Raw genomic sequence first — 16,467 nt, 5'->3', positions numbered from 1 at the left:
GCAGCGATAGTTTGTGTTTTATGTAACATAAAATGGCTGGTGCCAAAGTTAAAGTATATGGTGTGATGTCTGTTTTATTAGAAATACACTTAGAAGTCAAGGAGGCCCTTTTCTATCTACCTTTGTTAGAAATACATCCTCTGGACCCTTGCTTTAAATTTTATTGATTGAAAATGTTATTTTGACTCGGTGCTGGTGGCTTATAATTGTAATATACTCAGGAGGCTGAGATCAGAGGGATCAGTGTTTGAAGCCAGCCTGGGCAGCAAAGTCTGAGACTTCTCTCCAATTAAACACCACTGTTCTAGTGGTATAAAGTGATAGCTATTTGTAAGTTTGATTTGCATTTCCCTGGTGACTGATACTGCTGTTCATCTTTTATATGTTTTTGGCCACTTGCGTGTCTGGAGAAATGCTTATTCAGATCTTTTGTTCTTTTTTTTTTTTCTTAAAGCAATTGTACAAAGGGGGTTCAGTTCAAGTCAGATTATGGGTACACTATCTCTTGATCATTGTTACTTTTCCAATGTTCTCAACCCATATCTCTTCATTTTAAATTGTAATACCTTTTTATTGGGTTGTTGTAAGAGTTGTTCTTGTTAGAACTATATAAAAATCCTTTTCAGAAACTATTAGGTGATTTACAGATGGTGATAAATTCCAAGACTTGTATGTATGGATGCTTATCACCTATGTAAAATAGTTTGGTATTTGCATATAATCCAAACAAATCCTTCCATGTATTTTCTAGATTACTTACAATACCTATTACAGTTTTGTGCATTGGGAATAATGGTAAAAATGAAAACAGTGCTTGTTCAGTACAGGCCCATTTGTTTGGTTACTATTTTCCATGTTCATTTGGATATAGAATAGCTCCAAATAGATTTTTACCACTCTGCATAATTATTTCCTCCTCTTTTTTTTGTTGGTGTTGAAGGTTTTCCCTAGTTGTCAATTTTTTTTTTTTTTTTTTTTTTTGCCAGTCCTGGGGGCCTTAAATTCAGGGTCTAGTCACTGTCCTTGAGCTTTTTTGCTCAAGGCTAGTGTTGATGTATCTCTTAATATGTTCTCTCTACCTCTTTGAGATACCGTCTGGTAGTTAAATCAATTAGTCGGTTTAAAATTGGTAAATCACAGGATGACATCAATATAAAAGTGAACTTAAATTGGTTCCTGTGTGAATTTTTATTGGTAGGCAACAAGACTTAGAATGGCAGAAATAGATTAATAACCTATAGTAGAAAAAAGGGTAAAACCTTTTCTCAGCTATTTCAGGCAAGTTTCCTGAAGAAAATCAAATTTGCTATTTCATTTCATGGCTCTGTGATAAGTTACTTTCTCTCTTGAGCCCTGTAATGGAGCCTCTGTGCAGAACTTAACTTGTATCTACTTCTCTACAGCTTCAGCAAGCCACATTCGTATCCTAATATATATTTTTCATTTTAAGTATCATTGGAAACTGTTAATAACCAAATTGAGCTTCTTATTTAACCTGTCCTATTTTTGCATAATTGAGTGGTTTACTCTTAAACTATTTGTGGGTTTTGGGGTTTTTGTTTTTTTGCCAGTCCTGGGGACTGGCACTCAGAACCTAAGCACTGTCCCTGGCTTCTTTTTGCTCAAGGCTAGCACCCTACCACTTGCTACAGCACCACTTCTGCCCTTTTCTGTTTATGTGGTGCTGAGGAATCGAACTCAGGGCTTCATGCATGCTAGGCAAGCGCTCTATACCACTAAGCCACATTCTCAGCCCTATTTTTACAGTGATAATTGGAGAATTTCATAGCTTTTCTGTGAAAATACTGATTATGTTGCAGAAATGCTCATTGTAGATGATGTAGCTTTCTGATGTAGTCCCTTTATTTTTATATGCTGGATACCTGACTAATATTTTGATCCTGGGGAGGCATACATAGACACTTAGTTATTCTGCCTCTGTATTATTTAAGTTTTACAAGACTACATGAGGAAAGTAAAAATTTCAAATAGCTCTTAATATGCTTTGGAAGATAATGTTCCAGTTTTTATTATAAGGTGGTTAACTTTATTACATTCTTCAGGAATATACTGTGTCAGTTTTTTGGTTTTTTTTAAACCTGTCCTGGGTCTTGAAGTCAGAGTCTGATGCTGTCCCTGAATTTTTTTTGCTTAAGGCTAATGCTTTACCACTTGAGCCACAGCTCCACTTCTGGCTTTTTTTGCTGGCTAACGAGATGAGAGTACAGAATTTTCAGGTCGAGCTTACTTGTAACCATCATCCTCAGATCTCAGCCTCTTGAGTAGCTACGATTACAAACATTAATTATTTAGCCAGGGGTGCCTGGCTCTTTTCAGTTCTTAAGACTATCCTGGTTTTAATCAGCTTATATTGATTACAGAGGGGAGATTTTCAAAAATTATGTTTCTGCATATTATACTTTCTATAAGACCCCTTGGATTTGAATTGGATTTAAAAGAGGATATTGAAATGGGTGACAGTGGGAAAAAAAAAGCTTATTAGGCCATATTTCTTCTGAAATCAAAGTCTTCATGGCTACCAAGGGCCAACTAAGCAAGCTGGCCTTTGAAAAGATAAAAGTCTTAGGTTTGCTGTGCAACTTTTTTTACACTGATTTTATTTCCTCGTGTTCTTTGGAATATTCACTGCTCACTTTTTTTGGCCAGTCCTGGGCCTTGGACTCAGGGCCTGAGCCACTGTCCCTGGCTTCTTCCCGCTCAAGGCTAGCACTCTGCCACCTGAGCCACGGCGCCCCTTCTGGCTCTTTTCCATATATGTGGTGCTGGGGAAATCGAACCGAGAGCTTCATTCCCAGCCCTCACTGCTCACTTTATTAAAGTTTTTTTCCACATAGATAACAACATAAAACAAGTGGATAGAACCATCAGGCTTTTCTAACATCTATTTTTCTTGGAAATTTCTTTCATTGGACAGCCTTCACTCTCCTTAAGTAATCATATAGTGTGGACTTTTAAGTGATTGTTGGAATCTTTTCTGAGTTCAGTAGCTTTGTGGTTTAAAATATACTTGACTTTACTTAAAGCTTCATTTATAAAAGGATCCTTGTCCAGTGCTAAATCTTGGCCATTCCCATTACTCTTGACATACTTGGTTATCTGCCAAGTTCCTAGCGGATGTTTTTACTTGTAAGGCAAAAAGTTAGTCTCTTACTTTTGACATCTTAATGGAAAGGTCTTCCAAATCCAAATCTAGCTACTCTCTTTATTCTGAATTCTACTTTTGTATATATCTCTTGGCTGTTTCCACTTGGATATCTGAAACATAAATATCATCTGTAGTAGTTTATTTACCTTTTATCTATTTAGTTTCATTTTCATGGCTCACTGGGTGAACCATTTGCTTTCCTGTACTTTAATTTTATTAATTACACCTAGTCTGTATATCATTTCTAGCTCTTATTTAATAAATATTTCCTGGATTTATGTTACCTTGTGGCTGAAAATCCTGTATGTGAAATGAAAAGGACGATACCAACGTTAGAGTTAGTATTGAATCTTTTTGTCATTGTTTTAGCAAGTGAATTTTCCAGTTTGGATTTTAAAAAATTATTATTGTAGAGGTGATGTACAAGGGATTATAATTACATGAGTCAGGTAATGAGTACATTACCTTTTATACAGTGTCTTCCCTCATTCTCTTTCATTCTCTATGCCTTTTCTTTTCTTTTTTTTTTTTTTTGGCCAGTCCTGGGCCTTGGACTCAGGGCCTGAGCACTGTCCCTGGCTTCTTCCCGCTCAAGGCTAGCACTCTGCCACTTGAGCCACAGCGCCGCTTCTGGCCGTTTTCTGTATATGTGGTGCTGGGGAATCGAACCTAGGACCTTGTGGATCCGAGGCAGGCACTCTTGCCACTAGGCTATATCCCCAGCCCGCCTTTGCTTTTCTTAAACTATCATTGCCTGCTGGTCTTCAAATGCATAGCTTAACACTCCTAACATTTAAGAAATACTTTTAAGCAAGTTTTATATAGAGGTAGCTTTATGGAGACACTTTGGAGCTTTGCACCTGTGGCTCATGCCTATGATCCTAGTTACTGAGGAGGCTGAGATCTGAGGATTGTGGTTTGAAAGCAGCCTGGGGAAGAAAGTCAGTGAGACATTTATCTCCAATTAACTACCAAAAAAGCCACAAGGGGGCTTGGAATATGGCCTAGTGGTAAAGTGCTTGCCTCGTATACATGAAGCCCTGGGTTCGATTCCTCAGCACCACATATATAGAAAAAGCTGGAAGTGGCGCTGTGGCTCAAGTGGTAGAATGCTAGCCTTGAGCAAAAAGAAGCCAGGAATAGTGCTCAGGCCCTGATTTCAAGCCCCAGGCCTGGCAAACAAAACAAAAAGGCCACAAGGGAACTGTGGCACAAGTGGTAGAGTACTAGTTTTGAGCAATAAAGCTCAGGGACAGAGCCCAGACCCTGAGTTTGAATAAAGCCCCGGGACTGGCACCAAAAAGTTTCTAGAAAAGAATAATTTTGTTAATAAAAGTATAAATTCATTTGTTCTACACATTATTAGTTATGTGTGGCTTTTTTTTTTTCTTCAGATGTGGGTCTTGAGCTCAGGGCCTGGGCTCTTGTGTCTGAGCTCTTTTGCTCAAGGCTAGTGCTCTACCACTTTGAGCCATAGTGCCGCTTCCAGTTTTCTGTTAGTTAATTGGAGATAAGAGTTTGACAGACTTTCCTGGGTGGGCTGGCTTTGAACTGTGATCCTCAGACCTCAGCCTCTTGAGTAGCTAGGATGACAGGTGTGAGCCACCAGTCCCCGGCTATGAATATATTTTTAAGCTGTATTTGTAATTGGGTCATGAATACTTCATGTAGTTTAAAAAGTATGAGTTTGGGAGCTGGCTGTGGTGATGCATATTTGTAATTGTAGTTGTACGGTAGGCTGAGACAGGAAGGTCAAGGGTTGTAGTCCAGCCTGGGTTGTGCAGTGAGACTTGTAACAAAAGTTGAGTTTTGCTATTTTTTTTCATTATGCTTATGTAAGAATATATATGATGATTTGTAGTATGGTAAAAACCAGATAAAATACAACTAATATACTTTGGTTTTATTTTTTAAGGGACCAGTTACTCTCCACAAGAAAATTCACACAACCACAGTGCTCTTCATAGTTCAAATTCACATTCTTCTAATCCAAGCAATAACCCAAGCAAAACTTCAGATGCAGTAAGTATTCTAAACATATCAAATGCCCAATTTTTAAGATTCATTGCAGAAAAAAAAATCTCACAGCAAACTTTTTGTTTCTAAAATTTGTGTTAGAGTGGTCTGTTAGTGGGTGGCCTATTCTATTACTAAGCAAGCAAAATTTTACCTTTGTTACATCAGAAAGACAAAAACTTCATGGACAAACTTCTCGAGCTAAAAGTTGCTTGAGATTTGCTTTGTTCTCATCATACACAAAACTCCTTAATGTATTATCTGTTGTGTACTACATACTGTATCAAACTGGGAATAAAGAAGGTTCTGGCTTCAAATGTAGAGAAAAACACGAAATGATATCTATATATATTTTACAAGTTTAGGTTAAGGAAACTAACATTTAATAATTGTTCAAATGAAATTTTTAATACATTTTGCAGAAGATAAAATTTCAGTTAATCAGGTATATGCATATGAAAATTAAGGTTGTGTAGCTCGCTTTCCAGGAACTTTCAGAGAAGTGCAGAGAAGTAAACAATGTAAAAATGTTAAGGGAAATCCTCAATATGGAGCCTTCCTAGCTTAGATTAGGAAGATATTGAAGCATAACTAATGTTTTCAAACATTAAAGTGTAAGTAGTGCTTCAAATTTGAATATTTAGCCAATTGAAAACTGTATAATGCACAGAATAACTATTAAGCAATAGCATGAATTTGTGAAATAGCATAACTTTGCATGGTGGCCATTCCTTTGTGGTCTTAGCATGTGAAAGGCTCAGACAAAGGATCTTTTTTTCAATTGAAAAAAATTGTTAATATAAAGGTGTGATGTACGGAGAGGTTAGTTTCATAAGTTAGATAATGAGTACATTTCTTTATGAACAATTTCATCTGACAGAGGGATCTTCACTTTTTTTTTTTTTTTTTTTGCCAATCCCGGTGCTTGAGATTAGGGTCTGAGCACTGTCCCTGGCTTCTCTTTGCTCAAGGCTAGCCCTCTGCCACTTGAGCCACAGCGCCACTTCTGGCTTTTTCTATATATGTGGTGCTGGGGAATCGAACCCAGGTTTCATGTATGTGAGGCAAGCACTTTATCACTAGACCATATTCCAGCCCTTGGATCTTTACTTTTAATTCTAGTCTGGGCTTCTTAGCAGCATGGACTTGAAACAAACAGCAACAACCATATACTATGGCGAGAGAATTGTACAAATTCTGATAGGCTGGCACAATTATGGGAGTTTGGTTATACCAATAAACTAGAGAGCTGGGTCATAAAAAGGTGTATGTCTTAAGGAATATGATTTACATGTAGAGACAGTGGGGAACTTTTGAAGGAAATAATCAGTAAAGTACCTTCAGATTTTCAGTTCAATGACAGTATCAACAGTGTGGGAGGATATAGTATATATAGTATAGAAAGGAACTAGTCTCTCAAAAGTGTAGGGTAATAAACCGGCATGTTTTGTTGTTGAGAAATAGTTTAATCTCATTGTGATCAGCTAAGATGCATCTTTCATCCTTTCATATTTGCCCAGGCATGTTGTTTGTCCTAGGATATGGTCAGTTTTAGAGAATCTTGAATTGGCTGCTGAGAAGAATATGAAGTGTCTGGTGGTTTGGTGAAATATTCTGTAGATGTCTATGAAGTCTATTTGGGTTATGATATGATTTAATTTAGAAGCTTCTTTGTTGATCTTTTGTTTGGTTGACTTGTCCTTTGGAAAGTGTGACAGTGTCAAAAAGAAATGTGCTCTCCCTGACTTATGTAACTAACCACTCTGTACATCACCTTTGTAACAACAAGCTTCTACCAGCCATGCTCAGGTAGCCCAGAACTGTATTCCTAGCTACTCCGGAGGCGAAGCAAGATCTGAGATTATGTTTTGAAGCCAGGCTGGGCAGGAAAGTCCCATGAAACTCTAACCTCCAGTCAGCTACCAAGAAAGCCAAAAGTGGAGCTGTGGCTCATATTGCTAGCCTTGAGCAAAAGAGCCTGGGGACAATACCAAGTCTCTTCCCCCCACCCCCCACCCCTCACCCCCCACCCCCCACCCCCCACCGCCAGCTCAACTAGGACAAAAGGAAAAAAATCACCTCTAGTGGAAGTTTTTGAGTGATTAGTAAACATAAGATTATCTTTCATGTAATATTTTAATAATGAAGGAATGAATAAATTCATAGTAGTTAACCCAAGTAAATATAAACCTGGTTAAAATAAACTAGCTTTTGAAGATGTTTAGAAGTTTCAGGTTGAAAATTTGTCCTTGGTAACAGTGTTACCTGCTGAGACTTGGTTATATTGGATTTGTTTTAATCAAGTGAGCTATTAAAGGCCAAATTACCTTCTGTTTTTCAGTATTAAGATACTAATTTCTAGTTCCAGTAAGAACTTGAGCCTGTTGTGGACATTAATTGTGCACTAAGCATTGAGGCTGGCTTATGACAAACCTTTTGAAAAGCTTTTTTCTTCTTTTTTTTTGGCTGTTTAATTTTTAATGATAGTAGGAATGGAATCCATGGTCTTGTGCATGTACTCTACCCACTGGATTGGTGCTCCTGGCCCCTAATAAGATTGTTGATTGCCTCCCTTTCAAAGTTAAATTCATGGTAGAGCCTTTTTTTTTTTTTTTGGTCAGTTGTGGGGCTTGAACTCTGGGCCTGGGCACTGCCCTGAGCTCTTCAGCTCAAGGCCAACACTTTATCATTTGAGCCACAGTGCCACTTCCAACTTTGCGTCCATTTTGAATTGCTAGATAGTGATTTAAATTGTGTTTGGCATAACTTTATAACTGTTCTCACAATTTTTTTCACTGAATATATATGTATACTCTTACCTGTAGTTAAACATGCTAAAACTATAATATTAATAAAACTCAATTCATTTATAAAACAATCACAATGATTGTGTTAACATGAGTAACATTTATATGAGAAGTACTTTAAGACAGGTGTTGCCTTAGTCTTAAGTGAGGACGACACTTAGAATCTTATATCTATCCGCTCTTTCATCCAGTTTATTTATTTATTTATTTTTTTTGGCCAGTCCTGGGCCTTGGACTCAGGGCCTGAGCACTGTCCCTGGCTTCTTCCCGCTCAAGGCTAGCACTCTGCCACTTGAGCCACAGTGCCGCTTCTGGCCGTTTTCTGTATATGTGGTGCTGGGGAATCGAACCTAGGGCCTCGTGTATCCGAGGCAGGCACTCTTGCCACTAGGCTATATCCCCAGCCCCCAGTTTTTTTATTGTTGAATTGAGTTGCACTGTGTGTAATTGCCACTGTGTGGTTGTGATAGGATGACGAGGAAAAAGACAAGATCATTTTAGTTTGGATGTGAAAAGACCTCAAGGTTTAGCTCATCTTTTGGCTGTGGTCTGAAGGTCAATGTAGAAAACTTGAGATCTGGGTTTTAAAATAACCTGTTGCCCAACACTGGTGGCTCATGTCTGTAATCATAGCTACTCCAGAGACTGAGTTCTAAGGGTCACAGTTCAAAGCCGGCCTGGGCAGAAAAGTTGGTGAGACTCTCAGGAAACCACTGAGAAAATGCCAGAAGTGGAGCTGTGACTCAAGTGTTGAGCCTTGAGCCACAGGGGCTAAGTCCAGTGCCTCAGGCCTGATCAAGTGCTAATTGGAGAAACCCATTCAGCTGATTGATTTCTTAAAGCAAAACCTTGGGTGAAAGAAGCACAGTCTGTTGTAATATTTTGGTCCAAACCCGTGTTTTCCTTTATATTAGGTGACATTTTACAACCCATTCGTCTGGAAGTACAATGATTTAATCTAAACTACTCTATGGTAGTGTATTCTGATTTCTTCAGATCTCATTCTATATGGCCATTCTAGCTACCCCATATAACCAATTTGCAAGCAAACTATTTTTTTTTCTGATAGTATCCATGAGGAAGGACTCAGTTTAGATTATTAAGTTTAAAGGTAATGGAAAAGAATTTTCTGAACTGGGCATTTTTGTAATTGGTCTTCTGAAGCTCAGTTTGTAGCTTGTTCCTATAAGGTGGGAGTTAAGAATTCCCCACTACTTTTAATACTATTGAGGTACCCTCATTATTTTGAAATGTAAATAAAATAAAACGTGGCAGAATCTTTTTCCAACTGCCCTCAAAAGTTCCAGAATGTTGGTTTGGTGGGAAATCATTTGATGAAGTTTTTTTTTTGTGTGTCTTGCTTATGTCAACACATTAGTGGGTTAACTTGTTTCTGAGAAAAATTAGCTGGTTTAGGCAAAAACTGTTACTTAGTTTCATTTCCTCGTGCTTTTAAAATTTGCCACTGTACTTTTGTGAACCCCAAAAGACAGTATAACATTGTCTTAGCCCACAGTGCCTCTGAAAAACAGTTACAGAGAGTTCAACTAAAAGAATACTTGAGGTTACTAGGTTTCCTGGGATTATTACAGACAGGTACATGACCTTTTTTTACTTTTGGAGTTAATTTATGTGAAGCTGGAACTTTCCAATTTTTCTAACTTCATTATGATTGTTATATTGCCCCCCCCCTCCCCAATACCTGCAAGAGACTGATTAGTTTAGAAACACCAGTTTTACCTTTGGGGAAATTAATACTCCATCTTAACATCTGTGTATTGAATAAGATGAAGCTCTAATTACTCTTTGACCCATTTTATGAATTTTAAAAGATAAGGTAATTCATGGCCTTTAGTTAGCATTCTGTTTATATTTAAATTTTTTGGCACCAAATTTTTACTGTAAACGGTTAACATAGGCAGGGTTTTTGTTTGTTTTTTTGCCAGTCCTGGGGCTTGAACTCTCAGGGCCTGAGCACTGTCCCTGGCTTCTTTTTGCTCAAGGCTAGCACTCTGCCACTTCCAGCCTTTTCCGTTTATGTGGTGCTGAGGAATGGAACCCAGGGCTTCATGTTTGTGATGCAACCACTCTACTGCTAGGACACATTCCCAGCTCCAGGCAGGTATTTTTATTAATGTATGCCAACAATGTGAAGAACAAGGCTGAAATCGGGAAAAGCAACTCCTTTTGCAATAGCCTCAAAAAAAAAAAGCAAAGTACCCAGGAATAAACTTAACCAAAGAAGTGGAAGACTTCTATGATGAAAACATTAAAAACCTGAAAAAGGAAATTGAAGCAGAACTAAGAAAGTGGAAAAACCTTCCGTACTCCTGGATTGGGCGGATCAACATTGTGAGAACGGCACTACCACCAAAGCCTGTCAATGCAATGCAATGCCCATCGAGACTCCCAATGCCATTTTTGAGTGAAATAGAGGAAGCAGTCCAAAAATTCATATGCTTTGAAACTTTGACATGCTAAATATTACTGAGTAATTTATAACTTTCTAATTTAAAAATGTATTTTTAAGCCTTATGATTCTGCAGATGACTGGTCTGAACACATTAGCTCTTCTGGGAAAAAATACTACTACAATTGTCGAACGGAAGTCTCACAGTGGGAAAAACCAAAAGAGTGGCTTGAAAGGTATTTGCTTTTAATCTAATTAAATAATTGTGTTTATTTTAGATAATACAGCATTGTTGTATTTATTTGATTGTGATATATCCATCCCTTCCTTTTGAATTTCAGTGATTTGTGTATTGCTTATGTTTTGTGTAGATCTGCTTTAAAAAAAAAAAAACGTTTCATAGCTGGGTGCCAATACCTCATACCTGCAATCCTAGCTACTCAGGAGGCTGATATCTGAGGATTGTGGTTTGAAGCCAGACTGGGCAGGAAAGTCCATGAGACTTTATCTCCAATTAATTACCAAAAAGCTGGAAGTAGAGCTGTGGTTTAGGTGGTGGAGTGCTAGCCTTGAGCATAAAAGCTCAGGGACAGCACCCTGGTTCTGAAATTAAGCTCTAGCTTGCCTCTCCCTAACCCCTCCCCGCGCCCCCCCCCCCCCCCCCGTCCAGTCTCAGTTTAATAAATTTTTAATGCCTATGTTAATCTTCATAAATGCAGCCTCCTTATCATTTGTTAAGACAGGTCTTATAGCTTTGGTGCCATGAATGTTTTATAAGATGCGGGTATTGAGAATTTTAGTTGTGGCATCCATTAGTGAGAAACATTCTTCTTTCTGTTTTGTTACATTTTGTTTTGTATTTGGCGAGAGAATATGAGAATTTTTGATAGCAGTTTTATAAGTTTCTCTTTTCACTTTTAGAGAACAGAGACAAAAAGAAGCAAACAAGATGGCAGTTAATAGCTTTCCAAAAGATAGGGATTACAGAAGAGAGGTGATGCAAGCAGCAGCCACTAGTGGGTTTCCCAGTGGAAGTAAGTATTAATTTTTTTTGAAATAGTATAATTGGTTTATTATTGATGTCTGTATGTAAATCAACAGAAACACAAGCAAGCAGATGTCTTTTATGTTGGATTTGTTTCCTCAGCTTCTATTTCCTGGGAAGGGCAAGGATTCACTTTTGCCATTGGTAATAAAGATTGCATGTTTTGGAGTATTGGCATTAAAAGGAAAAAGCAAAAAACAGGTGGTGACCTCCCAAATTTTGTTTTGTAAAACAGGATATGGAATTCACTAGGTTTTAGTCTAATAATTGAATTATAGGTACAGCTAGATAGAATGAAAAACAGCTATTGGCTCTTTAGATTATCAGTAAAAGTCTTAATTGGTGTTTAGATGATGCCTGACTTAGGGTTTTTTTTGGGAGGGGGTTTGGGTGTGTAGTAGTGTCAAAGAATATTTATATACATCATTTTCATTATAGTTCCAGTAAACCTCACAAAGGACATAGTACTTTCTGTTATCTATGAAATATCATGTCAGCCTACCTGAACATGGTATATGTTAGGCTAGGCTAGACTGATTTCAGTAGTTTTGTGTGTTCAGTGTATTTTTATGTTGATATTTCTAACTAATAAGCTTGTTGAAACATAGTGCACATAAGTTGAAGAATATTTGTATTTGCAAGTTAGTTTCACCATGATTATAGAGTTTATAATGTAGCTCTATAGAGAGTTTTCCCAAAATTGTTGAAACTATTCTTGGACTTTCAAGGGTTTGATCTATAAAGTAAAGCAGTGGGCATAGGGATGCTTTTTGCCGTCAAATTTTGTGCAACATCATCTTAGTTTTTAATTGGTTCTGTACATTTAAAGTTCTAACTAAAGATTTGTAACTTCCTTTTCCTAAAATAAAATTAAATGCCCTCTAGAGTTCCCCAGGAATTTTTTGTTTGTTATTATTTGTTTAGTGATCCTCAGAGTTCAGCATTTGAATTCTATTTCTGTAACTGAAAATTCAAAGAAAAGATTTATTTGGTCTCAAAGTGATATTGATTCTTCAGAAGCAAAACTTTTTAAGTGGGGCGTTGTTGTCTCACACCTGTAATCCTAGCTCCTCAGGAGGCTGAGATCCGAGGATCTAGCCAGCCTGGCTAGGAAAGTCATGAGACTCTTCAATTAACCACCAGAAAACTGCTAGTGGCAGTGTGGCTCAAAGAGATAGAGCCTCTGGGCCCCAAGTTCAAGTCCCATTACAGACAAAAAAAAAAAAACAAAAACTAATTTAAGTCATTCACGAATAAAGTACAACACTTATAAATACACATTTTAAATAATATATCAGTGAAGTTCACGTGATTCCAAGTGTTGGAGTTAGGAAATTAAAGAACATTGGTATGTGTGTGTGTGTGTGTGCGCGCTGATCCTGGGGTGCTGTTCATTAGCATTTGTGCTCAAGTTATAAAGTTGGAGAATCCAATAATGTCTGTGCTTAGTAATATGGATAGCATCAGGCAGTAAGAAAGCCAGTTCTCTCTTATTAGGCTGATGTTTCCTAAAGAGGAAATAAAAATAAAGCCTAATATATCCACCATATTATTTCTACAATAATCTTTTGTTTAAAATTTCCTTTGAGCAAATTAAGTGAAAGCAGGCATTGATTCAGGAAAATTTCAAGAATGGAAACAACTTTTTCTACAAAAAGCATAAGTCTTTTTGTCTTTATGATAGCAAAGTAAGGCATGTGCATTCTTATGGAAAAGCCAGTGAAAGTTTTAAATTTTATAACTCAGCTATCATTTGGAACATTCCCCCTCTCCCTCTCTCCCTCCCTCAGTGGTGGTGTTGGTCCTAGGGCTTGAACTCAGAGCAGGGCCACTGTCCCTGGGCTTTTTGTGCTCAAGGGTAATACCACCACTTGAGCCACAGACAGCTCAACTTACGGCTTGTTTGTCTAATTTGAAGTAAGAGTCTCACAGACCTCCCTGTAGACTGTGATCCTTGGATCTCAGCCTCCCGTATTACTAGGATCATAGGCATAGGCCACTGATGCCTGGCTCTTGTCTTGTTTTTTTTCTTTATCAAAATAATTTGCTTCTATTTTATCAAAGCCATAAAGTATTTCTGTAGACTACTATCACCTTACTTTGGTTGGACAGAAGGGTATAACATATTGCTATGAAATACTGAATTCAAAGCTTTCAAATTGAGATATTTTTCATCATAAATATAAAATACCAATTTAAATTAGTGTAATACTGTGGTATATGTTACCAATTGTTTCCCAACTAAAATGCAGACTTTCTCCTAATTGCAAGTCTTTCCTGGATTTAATACACATTTTTACAGTGAACAGCTATTTTTTTGCTGGACCTGGGGCTTGAACTCGGGGTCTGGGGGCCTGTTCCTGACTTTTTGTTTTCAAGGCTTCCACTTTGAGCCAGTTCTACTTTGATTTTTGGGTAGTTGATTGGAGATGAGAGCCGCGGGGGTTTTTCCTGCCCTGGCTGGCTTTGAGCTAGGATCCTCCTGGGTCTCTTGAGTGGCTAGGATTGCAGATGTGAGTGTCCCATTGGTGGTCCCTGAGCTGCTCTTTGCTCAAGCCAGTGCTCAGTTGCTCAGTTTTTTTTGTGGTTTTTTTGGCACTTATTTAGGGGTGGGGGGAGTGGTCCTGGGGCTTGAACTCGGATGGGATGCTGCCTCAGTTTTGTTTTGTTTAAATCAGGGCTCCTGCTCTACCACTTATGCAATAGTTCCACTTCTGTTGTATGCATGCACGCATGTACCAATGGAGTTTAAACTCCATTAAACCACTTGAGCCATAGCTTCATTTTCCCCCTCTTGGTGGTTAATTGGTAATAGGGTCTTACTGACTGTTGAACCAAGAGCCTCAGATTTCAACCTCCTGAGTAGCTATCATTACAGTCATGTACTTTAGGTTCCTAGCTCAGTTCTGGCGTGGGTGAGTGTGTGTGATTGATTGATTGGAGATGAGTCTCACGAACTTCTTGCCTGGACTGGCTATTGACCAAGATCCTCAGGTCTCAGCCTTCTGAGTAGTAGGATTGGGCTAGCTTCGAACTGAATCTTAGATCTCAACCTCCTTGAGTAGCTAGGATTACATGATGGGAGCCTCTCTCTCTCTGAGTAGGTGTTTTGTTTTGCTTTGTTTTTACCATTCCTGGGGCTTGAACTCAGGGCCTGAGCACTGTCCCTGGCTTCGTTTTGCTCAAGGCTAGCACTCTACCACTTGAGCCACAGCACCACTTCTGGCCTTTTCTGTATATGTGGTGCTGAGGAATTGAACCTAGGACTTCATGTATGCGAGGCAAGCAGTCTACCACTAGGCCATATTCCCAGCCCCTCTGTGAGTAGTATTTATTCATTATTTTGTGTGTGTGTGTGTGCGCGTGCGTGTGCGTGTGTGCGCGCGCGCGTGCGTGTGTGCGCGCGCACGCTGGTACTGGGACTTGAAAAACACTCAGGGTCTTGTGCTTTTGCTTGGCTGTATTCACCCAAAGGTAGCACGCTTCCACTTGATCCAGAGCTTCACATCTATAATTTTTTTCTATGTGTCTATGTAAATATGTATACAAGTTACATGTGTATATTTTATGTCAGAATGAGATTATTATTACCCATACAACGTTTTACTGCTTGTATATCTATTCTTTTATAAGCAGTTCCCTATTGGTGGATGCTTTGGTGGTTTTTACTAAGGCTTTTCCTACTGCATTATTATTGAAATGATAAGTCAATGACTACAGCTGTACTGAAATACAGTCATGGACCATATTTTTTTTCTTTTTTAAATACTATTTTTAATAAGTAGTTGTACAAAGAGATTTTAGTTCCAGAATTGAAAACAAAGTATTTTAAAGGTAATGTACAGAGTGGTTGCAGTCACATAAGTCAGGTAGAGAACTTTTTTTTTTTTTTTTAATATGCCTATTTGGAGTCTTGAACTTTTGGCCTGGGCTAGTAACTCCAGGCTTGAGTACAGTTCCTCCACTCTTGCTCAAGGCTGTTGAGACACATCTCCGCTTCTGACTTTATGGTGGGTAACTGGAGATAAAAGTCTCATGGACTTTCCTGCCCTGCCCGGCTTCACCCCAATGATCTTCAGATCTCAGCCTCCTTGAGTAGCTAGGACTGCAGTAGCGAGCCACCTCTATTAGGTTAATTTTTTCTTTTTATATTTGGGTTTTTAACTATTTGAGAAAGGAATTTAACTATGTTGCTTTTTATTTGTTTTTAATGGTTAACTGAGCTATAGATGCTGTAGTATTAGTAAGCCATGTGTTTAGTATTGTCTATCCAAAAAACGTTGGGTGATTTCCTATTTGTCCAGTTTTTAGTGTTTATGATTTCTACAGTTTAAAGTTTATTCCTAATAATGATCTGTAAAACACACACAGGAGGATTGAGGTTTTTTATATATATGTTGAGGGGTGTTAATGATATCCATGTTGTTGAAAATAAGGAGTAAAAATTTTAATTTAATATTTATTGCTACCATTGTCTTCTAGTTGTTATAAATTCAAAGAAACTTTAATTAGAATCTCTTTGTATTACTGTGATATTTGGGGTCAGATATCGTTAGTTCTAAGAGAATGTGGTAGGTGGCACACTTAGCAGAATCTAGCATAATTATCCTGAGGCAAAAGGATATGCAAGTAAAGGTACCTAACTGCTCTCAAGACTTGTCTGATTTCACCAGTTTCTGTAATGCTAGTGTCCTTGACTTCTTACTATCTTTCATATAGAACTAAAGGAAGTTAAGGCAGTCAAAATTCTAGGCATTCAAGTGATAAGAATCAGTCTGTATAATGAAACTACAATAACAGTCTAATAGTTTCTTGTCTATACATGTCAATAATTTGTTGATATATCTATGTGGACATTTGTGTTCCGCATTGATTGTCCAATCTATTTTTTAAGATAATATAGAATATTGTGTAAGTTAATAACGCAAGTTCATGTATTTAGGTAGTTGTCAAAGGATTGTCTTTTGATATAATTGAGAGTTTGGGCAATAGCCTACTGCCACTTAAATGTAGACTTTAAAAG

General features: G+C 37.9%; 1 protein-coding gene across 8 annotated transcripts in view; it reads left to right on the top strand.

Moving 5' to 3' along the window:
• Nucleotides 1-16,467, top strand: part of Wac (WW domain containing adaptor with coiled-coil) — a 75,385-nt gene that overhangs the window by 34,819 nt on the left and 24,099 nt on the right. For all 8 annotated transcript variants that reach the window (XM_048368025.1, XM_048368022.1, XM_048368023.1 and 5 more), the window contains 3 exons: nt 5,082-5,188; nt 10,520-10,635; nt 11,321-11,433. In XM_048368025.1, the coding sequence (XP_048223982.1) occupies nt 5,082-5,188; nt 10,520-10,635; nt 11,321-11,433 (336 nt within the window). The remainder of the gene's footprint in view (nt 1-5,081; nt 5,189-10,519; nt 10,636-11,320; nt 11,434-16,467) is intronic.

The sequence above is a fragment of the Perognathus longimembris genome, chromosome 18 (assembly GCF_023159225.1).
Source record: "Perognathus longimembris pacificus isolate PPM17 chromosome 18, ASM2315922v1, whole genome shotgun sequence".
In the NCBI taxonomy this organism is placed as follows: Eukaryota; Metazoa; Chordata; class Mammalia; order Rodentia; family Heteromyidae; genus Perognathus; species Perognathus longimembris.
This window is presented reverse-complemented; position numbering and strand designations above follow the sequence as displayed.